The sequence below is a fragment of the Sturnira hondurensis genome, unplaced genomic scaffold, assembly GCF_014824575.4.
Source record: "Sturnira hondurensis isolate 20B ecotype Veracruz unplaced genomic scaffold, ASM1482457v3 Scaffold0021555, whole genome shotgun sequence".
Lineage (NCBI taxonomy): Eukaryota > Metazoa > Chordata > Mammalia > Chiroptera > Phyllostomidae > Sturnira > Sturnira hondurensis.
The window spans coordinates 2,562,995-2,578,105 of record NW_028094186.1 but is presented as its reverse complement, the minus strand read 5'-3'; the positions used below and the strand labels follow the sequence as shown (position 1 = coordinate 2,578,105).

Sequence of the window (15,111 nt, the reverse complement as noted above, 5' to 3'; positions counted from 1 at the left end):
GGGGCAGGCAGGGGGCGTTCCCGGAACCAGGCCCCTGCAGATACTGAGGTACGATCGAAGTTTCCCGGGGACCCAAAAGTCATATGTTAATGTTCGACTCTGTGGCGGGGTCAGTGCCCCTAATCCCTTCAAGAGTCAACTGTGCTCTGAAAAATTATAAGTTGCTGCGACCAAAGGCATCAGATAGTCATGGCCCACTGTCCCTCATCGCAGCCCTGGAGCTGGCTGTGCCCACCAAAGGGCATGTTATTACGATGTTTCCCACGGTTTTTTCATGATACAATCACTGTACAGGAGCTGGAATTTACAATGACTAAAAAGCTCAGCTTATCTGTAAAATTAAACATTGAAAAAAAAGCTTTAAAAGAACCCCAAGGATTAGCAATAGTAAAGATAATGTGATTCCTTTACCAGAGTGCTAACGGCTTTCAGTTTTTCGAAACTACCTTCATGAAGCAGCTCATCTGGGTTCCAGAGAGAACTTCAGCCTCAGTCGGCATTTTCCCGGGAAGAGGCCCCGAGCCACAGCCCTGCCCAGCAAAGAGGCTTCAGTGTGTTCTTCTTCCCCTGCGCTCAGCAATGCGGACAGGCCTTCACCCCTGTGCAATCACACACACGTGTGCACGCGTGTGCATATGCCTGAGTCCCAGCAGCGAGGGCCTCCTGCCAGCTTTGGGCCCCAGGGAAGTCCTTGCTGTGACCTCAGCACTTTGCTGCCATGGCCAAGGGGACAGGGGACGGACCAGCTGGCCAGAGACCGCAGAGCTCACGCTCACAGGGAAACATGGCAAGTCAGCTGCTCAGCTGCTTCAGACAGAAGTGTGGTCCCTGCGGGTGAAGACTCTGCCGTGCTTGTCTGTGGTGGGTAGGTGGACGAAGCCAACACCCATCACTACCGTCTGCTAATGGCCTGTTTCTGGAAGATGCTGGTTTCTCGTAACTGACAGGGGAGATGGGACTTTTTTTATAACCACAGTGGCCAGCCAGAGGGTCAAAGCGTTGTCCGCAGCAGGGTCACAGCCAGGGGTCCCATTCCTGCCCAGCTGTTGCCCCAACCCCAACAAACAGGAACCCTCTGGAAGACGCACCATTTGTTTTTCCACTGGGCAAAGAGAGAGGGACCAAGAGCCCCCTGGGCTGGGTTTCCTGACCAGGAGGTGGAGACGGCGAAGGGGGAAGACAGGAGGTAGACGAGAGGTGAGACAAGCTGAGGGGTGAGTGCTCCCAGGCCCTCTGAGTTGAAGGCCATGGCGGGAGACTTCCAGCAGTCTCCCCAGAGCCCGGGCAGGTGGAGAACCCCCCAGCCACCAGGAAGAGAGCGCCAGGCCCTCCCCACACTCTAGGTGGCAGTGCAAGTGAGCAAACCCTAGCTCAGAGAAGGAAGGTGCTTACCCAGGTCACATGACCAGGCAATGGCAGAGCAGGGATCAGGCCCAGGTTGGCCCGATAGCAAACGCGTGCAGTTCCATGATGGAGACGCTGATGTGGCTGATGGCCGCTTTTCCCTTCCCCTCCAACACCGTCGGTCAACGAGGTTCTTCCTCACTGTGGCCCGCCCTAGGGGACTCACGAATCAGGAGCCCAAGACTTGGCGGGGAGGGTGCCGGAGAAGGCACAGCCGTGCTTCTGAACGTCCTACTCGCAACCCAGATGGCCCCTGGTGGTGTCAGCCCTTGAAGTCCACTGTGACCCGGCCACACCTGTGCCCAGGGATGATTCTTTCACCTGACCTTTCACCCCAGGCACAGTGGGGTGATCAGAGCCCAGCCCATCCTCTTCTCCAGTCCTTCTGGAGCTCCGCCCATAGCCGGTGGGTCCTAGGGCGAGGTGGCTCCTTACCGCTCAACGGGACGGATGGACAAACAGCCTCTAGCTGGGGTTTGGGAAGCGCTGCGAGAACACTTTGCCACCCCAGGGACGACGATCTCAGGCTTTCAAGTCTCAGCGGCATCTTGGGTCCTTGGGAAGCTCAGTAGCACCTATTTGGCAGGAAGCTGGGGGACAGCTCACCTGGCCATGTAATGCCCCAGTGTCCTACTCTTCTGGAGGCTGTCAGTCCCCCAGCTGCCAGCACTGTTGTCCTCAAGTTCTGATTCGCTCCCGCCCTCCTCCTCCTCCTCCTCCTCCCCCTCCTCCGTGCCGCTGTCCCACCCAAAGGTCAGTGTCTGAAAAGAAACCAGAGGCTCCCCGGGGACCAGTCTCAGTCTTGGTGACGAGGAGTCCCAGCCAGCCCAGGACGAGAGGTCATCTCTCTGGAGCTCTTTCAGGGAACCCAAGTCCTTGGAGAATTTGGAGAGTGGGAGAGGGTCCTGACACCCATCCTCACCCAGCCCTCCGTCCAGCCCCTTCTTGACCAGATAGCCAGAGGATCCAGCCCCGTCCGAGGGGGAGGAGCCGACAGTGCTGGCCCTGTCGTCAGTGCTGGCCCAGCTTCTGTCTGAAGAATCCCATGCAGGACAGCCTTCGACCTGGACCCCTTCCTCAGGTTGTTCCGGGGTCTGGTGCTCCTGCTCCAGGAAACGAGGGGGTGCAACATAGGGCTGGAAGCTGACGTTGTCGTCTGTGTCCTCCTCGCTGTCCTCTTCCTCAGCACCATCCTTCTCGGATCCTGCCTGCACGGTGGCTGGGGCCCTGGCCCTGGAGGCCAGTTTGATCCTTCTGGTCAGTTCCTTTTGGGGACAGAGGGTCAAGCCATCCAGGGGCTCGGGGCCACAGGGCTGAAAGGTTGCCACAGGGTGTCTGTGTCCAGAAAAGTCCTGATGTGGGCAGAGGAGACAAGAACAGGAAGTGCAGGCTTTCTTGAAGCCTGACTATTCTAACTAGGTCCCCTGGAAACAGCCCCTGCGACGAGGATGAGCATGGAAATGGTTTCTTTGGGAAGTGACCCCAGGAAGGGCTGACAAGGGAGTGGGCACCTCAGACAGGATTGGGGGAGCTGCCTCAATCACAGGTGTCATCTGGCGAGATACTTCTAAGGCAGCCGGGCTGGACCCTGCTGGGCACTAGGAGCGGAATCTCAGAGGCCACTAGGCAGGTGGTGGGGGCAGGGGGGTGGAGGCAGTGCCACTTCCCTGGTACTTGCAGCCTGCCGCGTGCATGGGCAGAGTGGACGCCAGAGGCCAGGGACGGCCCCCAGGATGCAGGTGCTGGCTGCTGGAGGGAAGTTTACAAATATTCCCTCCCACATGGCAGGGATCCTCGGGATCCATTCTCAAAGCCCCCACCCAGCCCGGGTGCCCCCTGAGCCTCACCTACGGCCCAGCTGCCCCCGTCTGAGCAAGTCTGACCCCCTGACCTCACCAGACTTCACCTGCCTACCCTCGCTGGCCTCCACATTCTAAGGCAATGACCCAGCAGATGAGTGTGGAAACTCCAGGGTCGGCCTGGGCAAGACCTGCCCTGGGTCAGATTGTGAACTAAGTGTGGGGACCCTTCTAAGATTTCCCCTTTTGGTACTGCTCTCCCCGCTCCCCCTCCTGAGCATCTCCCCTGAGTCCCAAGGCTGGGGGCTCTGCTCTGGGTGTCTGACAAATCTTAGAAGAGATGAAGTTATTTAACTAACAGCGACACTTAGATACAAAGAAAGGAGATGTTTTGCAGTTGGGGCCATCTTGATGGTCTGTCTATACTGCCTCGGGGTCTCGCCCGTCCCCTCAGAGGCGCAGCCCCGATTGGCCATACCAGAGCCTGCGGCCTCTCTGTGCGCTGAAACCAGGGGTTCCCCTCGAAGCTCTTCCAGATCCCCCAGCTCTTCCAGATCACACACCCCGCGAGGAGAACCAACAGCAGCGGCAGCAGCACCAGGGACGCCCAGCTGACTCCTAGGGAAAAGCAGCAACCACTGCAGAAACAGTGACAGTGGCTCCAGCCCACCAACCGCAGGTGTCCCCAGGGCCTCGAGGACACACATCATCCTAACTCATCCTCATGAGAATAAACCCATGCTCCAGACTGGGAACCAAGTTTCAGAGAGGTTATGTAAGCTGCCCAAAGACACACAGTGAGTGTGCTGGAGCTGGACTTTAATCCAGGCGAGTCTGTCTCTAGACTCATACTCTTAACCCCTGTTTTACAAAGATCTGGTGCTCAGGGGAAAAACCTCTGATTCCATCCCACTTTGCACCCACCTGGGGTCTCCAGGGAGAAGCAGGTGGGCTTGGAGAACTCGCTGTATTTAGGATCCCCAAAGGTGTAGATGGTTCTGGCACTGACGCAGTGGTTCCCGCTGGTCCCCAGCTGGAGGGGGATCTGGACTTCCTGGCCGTGGTGAGTGGCTGGAAGTCGGGTCTGTTTGGAGGAAGAAGCAGAGGTCAGCAGACCTGCTGCGGGAACGGCTTCCACGGGCAGGTAGGGTGGGGCTGGCGGGCAAAACACAGCTGTGATCCTGCATTCAAGTTCAGGTATTAGGGAAGCACTTCCCAGCACTATCTGGTTTCTTTTCTGCCCTGTCGAGGCACAGATGGTCTGGGGTCAAAGGCACCCCTGCTGTTCAAGGTCACTCCCTGCGCTCTGCCCCCTGACCAGGGCCTTGCTGGCCTTCACTTTGAGGGGCATATTCCTCCTACCCTAAGGGCCTCCCAACTTATTTGGGGGGAGGCATCATCCAGCCATTGCAGACACTGTCCAATATGGCAGATACCTCTCCAGCATAGTAGCCACTGGCCACATGTGGCTCCCCAGAATCTGAAGCATGACCTGTCCAAACTGGGATGGGCTCTGAGTATAAAACACCTACCAGCTTTCAAAGGCTAAGTGAAAAAGAATGTGAAGTACCTCAATAATTTTTATATTAAGTGCATGTTGCAATGATACGTTCTATTGGATGAACTATATTATGAAAATTAAGTTCACCTGTTTCCTTATACTTCATTTAACGAGGAACACTGAAAACCATATATGTGGCTCACATTCTATTTCTATCAGTCAGTTCTCGTCCAGACTCTTCGTAAGGCCCGTGAAGGCCCGGGGCCACCTCAGATGACGAGGAACACCCTGGGAATCAGAGGACGCAGGGCGTCACGGGCATGGATGTTCAGGGGAAGAAAAAATCAGAAAGGATGGGCTCAGCCAACTACACAGCCTTGTGGGCCAATCTGGGTGCCAGCTTCTTTGTAACCAGTTTCACTGGATAACCGCTAAGCCTGTTCATTTCTCTATTGTCTCTGGTGCCTTTTGTGTTACAGGTGCAGAGCTGAGTGGCTGTGTCAGGCCATGCGGTCCGCAAAGCCGCCAATATTTACTCTCTGGCACTTCACAGAAAACGCTGGCCAACCCCGCCACACACAAGTACGTGCAGACAAACATACACACGCCCACAGAAAACAGGCCTGGAATTGGACAGGCACTGAAGAGCTATTTGTGGTTGCCTCTGGTACTTTCGGTTTCCCCCTTAGAGCTTCTGTGTGGTTTCTGATTTTTCTACAATGACTCTGGTGGCTTGGTAAGCAGGCGCCCTGTAGCTCATCCCATTTTAGTGAGGTTTTATTGTTAAAAAGAAGTTTTACAATTTAAAAAATATTAGTTCGATGACTGCTGTGCTGTTACCACCTGTAAGGTGCAGGAACAGGATGCCCTGCCCTCGGCCTCTTGGGTGGAGAAGAACAGGGGTGGGCCACAGGCCACCTGCACCATGCAGAGTCGGGAGTATGCCCAGAGTGCGGGGTGGGTGGGGAAGGCTTCCTGGAGGCGGTATGCAGGTAGCAGGCTGGCGGGGTGAGGAGCCCTGGGGTTTGGTGGGGCAGTGAGGGGAGGGGGTATAGTTACAGGGCAGGAAAGGAGATTCCCACCTTGTTCCCAGTCTCCTCCTTCCAGAAATCCACCTCATACATCAGATTCTTTGAGGGCATGCAGTGGGGCAGCTGGTATGTGGCGTTGACCTTCAGGATCTCCTCTGTCAGAGTGACTACCAGGATGGGCGGGGCCGGCTCCACTGGCAGAAGCAGAGCAGGACTTGTCAGTGCCCTTTGGGGGCCACGGCGTGCCCATCCCCCTGCCTCTAGGCAAGTCTGAACCCAGCCCCTGGAACGGGGAACCGGACACTGGTGTCCAACATCTGCTGTGCATCAAGCTTCTCCCAGCCCTTTTATTTAAGCCCTGCAGTGTCTCTGGGAGGAGATGTCACCATTTCCATTTTAAAGAAGGGCAAACTGAGGCTCAGAGAGGTGGAAGGACCCGGCCAAGCTCACAGTTACCCTGCCTTTATTCACGCTGTCCCTCCCACCTTTGTGCCCTTCCGATATCACTGGTCTGCCAGACGCCTGCCCTCGTGTGTCAGTTTCCTGGGGCTGTGGCAACATCTGACTACAAACTCAGTGGCTTCAAACAGCACAAGTGTGTGCTCCCTGTGAGATGTCACAGGGAGATGTCACAGTGCTGGGAGATGTCACAGTGCTGCTGGTCAGCGTCCAGGGGAGGCCGACTCTGCAGTAAGCTCTGGGCAGGGAGCTGAGGATAATGGAGAGATGAGGCCTCCATGGATCCTGACCTGGAGGAGCTGAGAGAAATTATGGGGAGACGAAATATACAAACGACCAAAACCCAACAGAGAAAGTGACCAGGGCCTCAGGGGAGGGCAGAAAAATGCAGGACGGGTCACTCAGGCTTGGGGTGTGCTGCCAAAGAATCAGAAGAGCAGCAGGGAGGAGGAGGCAAAAAGAACTTTCTTCAAAAAGTAACCTTCCCTCCACGTCTTCCTCTCCATTCCTGTCTCTCGTCCCTGTCGATCTAGCCTGTCCAGTGGTCCGTCCGTCATTCTCTAGGCAGACAGCCTTTCTTCCCATCTTCCCATCCTTCCTTTCCATCCTTCCCAGCCAGTCACCCTTTCCTTTTCATATAACTTTCCTGCGTGTACCTCCTTCTGCCATTTGTTTGTCCATTCCTCCTTTGCCTCCCTCCCTTCCAGTCCTCGGCAGGCAGCCAGCCTTGCCTCACGCTCTCTGACCGCCGATCCGCCCACCTGCCTCTCCTCCCTATCCTCGACCCCTCCATTCAAACGTGCTTCCTGCCTGGTCAGCATTTGTCCTTCTGCCCAGCCTCCTTCCTTCCCTCCTCCACTGTGCCCTCCTCCAGCCTCTCCCTGCTTCTTTTCTCCTTGCCTCTTCATCCCTTTCTTCCTTCTACCCATCCACCCACCCAGCATCCTCCCGTCCATTCATTCAATCCCACGCTCCCTTCCCTTCAAGCTCTATCTCGGCTCCACACAGCAGTTGTCTGAGTATTTACCCACTGCCCTGCCTCACTCCTGGCCTGTCCCGACACCTTGTCCAAGCTCCGAAAGATGCAGAGTCATATTCCATCTCCACCGCTTCCTAGCTGTTTCCTGGCACGTTGCTTAACTTCTGTGAGTATTGCTTTATTTATATTGTAAAAATTGGGTGGATGAAAACGAACCTCCACAGGTCCATTGCAAGAATTAGAAATAAAATATACCCCGGGGGGAGAGTGCACTCCTGACTCAGTGTTAACACTGGAGACTTCTGAATGCGCGAAGCACGGGGAGTGTATTCCTCTCTATTTTTATCTTCTTTCCACCTAAATTTCTACAGTGTACAGAAATTACTTATGCAACTAGAATTTTAAAAACTTGTTTTATAAAGAGAGAGGTTGAACATAAAAAATAGAAAGAAGTCTATAAAGGGCCTGTCTAGTTCATGGCCAAGGCTATGTTCAATAGAAGACAATGACTGTCATGGTAGGAGGTACAAGCTGAACTGTCGGCACTGGTGCCCCGCCCCGACCTCCCTGTCACAAGGTCAGGCTGCGTGGACAGGGCCCGGGGCCCAGGGCATCTGGCCCACAGCACGACTCTCTGCTTTGGGGACCTGAGAGGCAGATGGCCGCACAGTCGTGCCACCCAGCCAAGCTTTGGGACAGAGAGCCTCCCACTCAGTCCCTTACCCACGGACCTACTTTCAAAAAGGTACTCCAGGTTCTTGGACTCCACCCAGGCGGACTTGGCGCTGGGGGAAACCACCCGCACACGCCCCTTGAACTTGTTGAATAGGTCCTGTTTCTCCAGGCACATCAGAGAGCACGTCAGCTCTTTGGTTCCTGCACACGTCTCCACTTTTCGCCACCGTCTGGGGGTTGTTGAAAAGCTGAGGGAGGAAACAGAACAGCTTGGGCCATGAACTCCGCCTCCTGGGGCAAGGGAACGTCGAGGACATGCGATCGTGTGTCCCCTCCATTCTGCCTAAGCCAGCCATTCACCCACCCATCTGTCCTCCATCCGTCCATCCATCTGTCCAAGCAGCCAGCCTCTGGCTGAGACAGAGTGAGAACATTCCAGGTAGGAGCTCAGGCTCTGGAGAGACACACGTGGGTGGGAGCTGTGGCTCCGCCTCCACTAGCTCTGGGACCTGACGCAGGTAACCACTCCCGAGCCTCAGTCTCCCCATCTGTCATCCCTCCCTCAAAGGGCCGCTGTGCTCGCTGCTATTACTAGTACTGGTGACAATTTTCCATGAGTTTATTGACTGAGGCACTTACGGACTGGCCACCTGCCGTGTGCCAGCCACCACGGTGGGTGCTGTGTGGACCTCAGAAGGTGACAGGCAGGTCCTTGACACCAACCTCTTGAGGACACTGAGGTCCACGGAAGGGACCTGAGCTCTGGGCATTATTCCTGGGGAATCAGCAGCACACAACAGACCAGGTCCTTGGGAACTTACACTCTGGTGGGCGGGGATAAGAGATCATTGGCACATCAACAGGATAAATGCAGGAGCTGGTAAATGGGGCTAGCAGAGTAGTGGGGGAGCAACTGCCTTCCAAAGGTGGCTCAGGAAAGGCCAGGAAGGCAGCAGGAAGCTGAGGCCGCAATGCTGAGAAGGGAGCCAGGCGAAAGCTCGGGGGTAGGAACGGCAAAGCAAAATCCCTGTGACACGAGGGACCTTGACCCATCCAGACAAAAGCAAGGTGCGCAGGGTGGCCGAGGCCCAGTGGACAAGGAAGGGGGACACTGAGGACAGACTGGAGATGAGGACAGAGAGGCCAGTGGGCAGGGCAGGTGGGCCTCACCATCTGGGTAAGGTTTGGATTTTATTCCAAGTGTGATAGGAAGCCACTGGTAGGTTCTGAATAGGGGGAAGGATCTAATTAAGATTTTTAAAAGATCCCGGATAATCCAGCTGGGAGGCTGGAGAAAGAACGGTGGCAGGCTCAGCGAGGAGGGGCTAAATTCAGGACATGTTTTGGAGCAAAAATAGACAAACTACAGGAAGAAACAGAAAGCCCATAAGTATAACGAGAGATTTTTAACACAACTACTCAGTAATTAACACTTGAACAAAGAAAAATAATTTTAATATGTAAAGAACGAACAACATAATGGCCTAATGAGCTGGCCTAATGAGCCCACAGAGAACAAGCTGAACACACTGGGCACGCCACATTTGAACACTTACGGATGTTAAAAATATTAATGGCTCTGATTGGCGAGGTGGGCGGGGCATCATCCCGCAGACAAAAAGGCTGCAGGTTGGGTAAATGCAGGAGCTGGTAAATGAGGGGCTAGCAGAGTAGTGTGGGAGCAACTGCCTTCCAAAGGTGGCTCAGGAAAGGCCAGGAAGGCAGCAGGAAGCTGAGGCCGCAGTGCTGAGAAGGGAGCCAGGCGAAAGCTCGGGGGTAGGAACGGCAAAGCAAAACACACCCAATGGGGGTGTGCGAGAGGCAACCGAGTGAAGCTTCTCTGGCGCATCAATGTTTCTCTCCCTCTCTTTCTCCCTCCTTTCCCCTCTCTCTAAGAATAAATAAATATGTTCTTTAAAAAAATATTAACAAGTATTAAGAAAAATAAAGCAACCCTCAAGAAATTTCAAAGAATAGTTATCTCATGAACTGTTTCCTCTGACTGAAAATAATCCAGTTACAAATTACTAATGCACAGAGAACTAAAGAAAGATAAAATTTTTTTAACGTTTTAAAATTACCCATGGATCAAAGAAAGAATAATGGAAATTTGTAAATACCTAAAACTAAATGATTACAAAATAAACATACATAAGAATGTATGAGATACAGCTAAGTAATGCTTAGAGGGTAACACATAGCTTTAAATACCTATAACAGAAAATAAGAGAGGCTAGCAATTAAGAAGTTTATAAGCAATCAGCTGAAGAAGTCAAAAAATTCATGTAAAAAAAACCCCTATACATGAACAGATCAAAACCATAACCTACTCCTGCAAAATAGTCTAAAAGACATTGAGAAATGATACAACACATGAAAGAAAAATATAAAACAGAAGCTCAGAAAAAATGAGATTTTTAAAAAACCTAATTTCTAGGTGTTTTGAATAAATTAGACTACAAAGGCGAGTTCTGCAACAGATAATGTCTTAAAAGGAAGAGGGAGAAAAAGAAGGAAAGTCCTTGTTTTTGAAGGTTTTAAAAAATTGATTTTAGAAAGAGGAAGGGAGATAGAGAAACATCGATTTGTTGTTCCCCTTATTGATGCATCCATTGGTTGGTTCTTGTATGTGCCCTGACTGGGGATTGAACCCACAACCTTGGCGTATAGGGTTGATGTTCCAACCAAGTGAGCCACCTGGCCAGGGCAGAAGGAAAGTTTTAAAAATAATAAAAAACCAGAAATGTAAATGCTAAAATTAGAAAACATGACTAGAAAACATAGAGGAGTATCTTCATGACTGAGTCAGGTAAACATTTCTAAGGACACCCAAAACCTTCACCACTGAAGAAAAGAAACCTGATGATGAATTAGTCAGCTTGGGCCACCATGATTAAAACACCAACCTAGGTGGCCTCCAGGGGTGCCCGATCCCCTGGCCCCAGTACCTGTCCCGGTCTGTGGCCAGTTAGGAACTGGGCCGTACAGCAGGAGGCGAGCAGCGGGAGCAAAGCAAAGCTTCAGGTATTAGTGCCTGAGTTCCACTCCTTCTGGCCCCCACCCCAGGGCCCCCTGCTCCCGCCCATCCTACCCCATTCCATGAAACCAGTTCCTGGTGCCAAAAAGGATGGGGACTCCTGGAAACAACAGAATTTTTTTTTTCACAGTTCTGGAAACTGGAAGTCCAAGATCAAGGTGTCTGCTTGCTCCTGAGACCTCTCCCCTCGGCTTGCAGATGCCCGCCTTCTTTCTCTCTGTGTCCTTAATGGCCTTTTCTCTGTGTGTGAGTGTCCCTGGTGTCCTTTTCACTTCTTACAAAGACACTCTCCTCCTGGGTTAGGGCTGCACCCTTAAGACCAAATTTAATCTCAATGACCTCTTTAAAGGCCCCATTTCCAAATACAGTCACATGGGCGATGGGGCTTTAACATATAAATATACGTGGGGGGAGGGGACACGACTCAGTCCGTAACAGGGCTGTGGGGAATCTGAGCTGCTGTGAGCCTGTGCGAGTCTTTTACGGACATTTTCATTCCTCTTGTGTGAAGATCTAGGCCGAGAACCTGGAGGGGTTGGTGATTTGAGTCTGTAACCACAGGAAGCTGACCGGCTATTTTCCAAACGGACTGTGCCTTTGTACACTCTCGCCAACCATGTTTGAGATTCCCAGTTACTCTTTGTGCTTCCCAGAGCTCGGCACTGTCAGCCCTTGAAATGCAGCCATCCTGGTGGGCGTGCAGCAGCAGCGTCTCACCGTGGCTCTACTCCACACTTCCCTGACGGCTAAAGGCACTGAACACGTTTCCATGTGCTCATTGGCCATTCACACACCTGCCTTTGCGAAGGGACTTGTCAACTCTTTCTGGGCAATTTCTCATTGTTGAGATGTAACTGTTCTCTATTTTGGAAACAAGTCCTCTGTCAATGTATATATTGTGAATATTTTTCTCCGTTGCTGGCTTTTCATTTTCTTCAGATTTTCCTTTTGTGAAGAGCCAAATTTTAAATTTAATAGAAGTCCATTTATCAGGCACTAAATTGTGTTCCCCTCCATATTTGTATGTTGAAACCCTACCCCCTGATGTGACCGTACAGTAGTCCCTCTCTACCCACGGGGAATGTGTTCCAAGACCCCCAGCAAATGCCTGAAACTATAGATGGTACCGAGCACTATATATTGATATGTGGTTTTTAAAAAAGATTTATTTTTTTAGAGCTAGGGGGAGGGAGGGAGAAAGAGAGGGAGAGAAGTTTCAATGTGAGAGAAAAACATTGATCAATTGCCTTCGTAAGCACCCCAACCAGGGACCAAACCTGCAACCCAGGCATGTGGCCTGACCCGGAATCGAACCAGTGACCTTTTGCTTTGTGAGGCGAATCCTAACCCACTGAGCCGCACCAGTCAGGGCTATATATATGGTTTTTCCTATACATACACATCTACGATAAAGCTTAACTTATAAATTGGACCCAGTAAGACAGTAACAACAATAATACAGTAGGACAACTACAACAACACACTGTAATAAAAGTTATGTGAATGTGGCCTTTCAATTGCCGATAAACAAACCGATGACCACAACGACTACTAGGTGGTTAACAGGTGAGTAGAGGACACAGCGCGGATATGCTGGACCACGGGATGATTCGTGTCCCAGAATGGGGTGGGATGGTGCGGGATTTCACCACACAACTCAGAATGGAGTGCAGTTTAAAACTTATGAATTGTTTATTCCTGGAATTTTCCATTTAATGTTTCTGAACCACCAGAAAGCAAAACCATGGATAAAGTGGGACTACTGTGTTCAAACAGGACCTCTAAAGATGTAATTAATATTAAATTCAGCCAGGCTGGTGTGGCTGGTTGGAGCATTGTCCTGCACACTGAAAGGTCGCTAGTTCAATTCCCAGTCAGAGCACTTACCTAGGTTGTAGGTTCTGTTTCCACCTGGGGCGCATGTGAGAGGCAACCAATCAATTCTTCTCTTACATCACTGTTTCTCTCTCTCTCCCCTCCTCTCTCTCTAAAATCAATAAATGTATTTTTTTTTAAGTTTTTAAGAACATGTGGCCAGTTGGTTGGAGTGTTCTCGCATAAACCAAACGGTCATGGGTTTGATTCCCACTCAGGGCACATACCTAGGCTGTGGCTTTGGCCCCCAGTTGGGGCATGTGAGAGAGGCAGCCCACCGATGTTTCTCTCTCCCAATGATGTTTCTCTCCCTTCCTTCCCCTCTTTTTACAGTAAATGGGCATATCCTCTGGTGAGGATAGAAAAAAAAATTAAATTCAGTTTAATGCCCTAAACCAGTAAGACTGGCATTCTTATAGGAAAAGGAGGGGACACCAGGAATGCTAGCGCACACAGAGAAAAGGCCAGGTGAGGAGGTGGCCACCTGCCAGTGAAGCAGACAGGCCTCGGGAGGAAGTAAACATGCCAACACCTTAATCTGGGGCTGGCAGCCTCCAGACCTGTGAGAAATGAATCTCTGCTGTTTAGCCTTGTCCCCATCTCAGTCTGTGATTTTTTTTTGTGATGGCAGCCCTAGCAAAACTCAGTTAAAAAGACTAACATTTAAAACTTAGATTTTTAGGTATCCGGGTGGGACGGTAATGTAACAAATACCTAAAAGTGTGGAAGTGGTTTTGCGCCTGGGCAATGGGTAGAGGCTGGAAGAGTCTTGAAGAGCGTGTTGGGAAAAGTCAGTACTGCCTTAAAAGACCGTTGGCAGGAAAATGGATTTTTCAGGTGCTTCTGGGGAGACCTCAGGTGGGAAGGAGGAGCGTGTCATTGGAAACTGAAGGCAAGGTGATCCTTGTTACAAAGTGGCAAAGAATGTGGCCGCTTTATCTAGTGGCAGACACTAGCATCTTGCTCTGGTGTGTCGTGGAAGGTAGAAGTTTAAAGTGACACACCTGTGCCTTTAGCTGAGACTATTTCTAACCAAAGTGTTAAAGAAGTAGCCTGGTTTCTCCTCCCTGCTTATAGGTAAGTGAGAGAAGAGAGCGATAAATAGAAGGAACGCTAAGCAAAAACTGAAGATTTGAAAAATCTCAGCCTATGCATGTTGCAAAAAAATGAGAAACACATTCTTGAGAGAACGCCAAGAGTGTGGCTAAAAAAAAAATCTTTTGATAAAGTGATCTGGGTGGCAACTTGTAGATTTAATCAGCCCTCGGGTGAGAAGTCAGGGCAAGATCTGAAAGCAGCAGCCACGTAGCGACCAGCCCAGTGAGCGCTTGGGTCTGTGTCCTTTAAAACGACTTCCTACTAAACGGAGAAAGGGCTGAGCCAGGGTTTAGCTCAGGGATTGTGCAGATGAACTTGGAACGTCTTGTCATAACAGACAGCAATAAAGTTGGCAGGGACTACTAGGGTCAAGTTCAAAGGACTCAGGAGCAGCTGGATGAGACTTTTGCTAGCCGAAGATGGGGCAGTTCAATCTTCCTTGAGTGGAATAAGTTGCAACAGATTGAAACCACCAGATATGTTTAAATACGTGAGTTCGTAATGATGATAAAAAAAGGAATCAGTCACCGTCGGGAGATGATAGGGAACCAGTTCATTGTCTTGAATACTGGTAAATAAGAGCTAAATAAAGTAAATAAATAAAAAACCAAGCATTTATCCTGTCTTGCCTATTTGAAAAGTACCTCTGAAGATCAAACACTACTTGGAGGGAGGATCGCTTTACAAAATAATCCCAACTAGTAAACGAAAAATACAATTAGAATAGTATCATTTTGCAATTCTCACAGAGGTTTAAAAAGTATAAAAGGGAAGGAAAAGATGATAAGGGTCCAGAGGATGGACTTTCAAGTCTTCAGTCCATTTACCCCAGCTCCACTATTCCCAGCGGAGTGACTCAGAGCAAAACGTGCTCTGGCTGCTTCGGTTTCCTCAGCTGCAGACCGGAGCTACATCTTTCCTCAGAGGCCTGTGTGAGAGCAGCCCTGTTTGATGCATGGTCTCAGTGCTGACGTCACAGCACTCCCCCGTACGTGTCCGGTGTTCTCCGCCTCCTGATAGAGGTCTTTCTTTCTAAGCTCTCTTGCAGTCTGTCCTCCAAGCCAAGGCCCCTGTCATTCCCATCTTGTTGCTATGGGTAGAGGGACAATGGTGGAATGGGAAGAGCACAAGTCTGGGGGCCAGACAGCCTCGGGAGTTTCTTCTGGCTCCATCACTGGCTTCCTCGGGCAAATCGTGGCATCTCCCTGAGCTCAGTTTCCTCACCTCTAAAGCGGGGGGGGGGGGGGGGGGGG

At 51.2% G+C, this 15,111-nt stretch overlaps 1 protein-coding gene across 1 annotated transcript in view; it reads right to left on the bottom strand.

Moving 5' to 3' along the window:
* Positions 1 to 1,102: 1,102 nt before the first annotated feature.
* The window catches only part of IFNLR1 (interferon lambda receptor 1), an 18,800-nt gene continuing 4,791 nt past the window's right edge, over positions 1,103 to 15,111 (bottom strand). The window contains exons 3-7 of the mRNA XM_037032909.1: positions 7,909 to 8,096; positions 5,787 to 5,929; positions 4,128 to 4,287; positions 3,682 to 3,821; positions 1,103 to 2,756 (exon numbers count right to left, since the gene is read on the bottom strand). Of these exons, the coding sequence (XP_036888804.1) occupies positions 2,007 to 2,756; positions 3,682 to 3,821; positions 4,128 to 4,287; positions 5,787 to 5,929; positions 7,909 to 8,096 (1,381 nt within the window). The 3' untranslated portion in view covers positions 1,103 to 2,006. The remainder of the gene's footprint in view (positions 2,757 to 3,681; positions 3,822 to 4,127; positions 4,288 to 5,786; positions 5,930 to 7,908; positions 8,097 to 15,111) is intronic.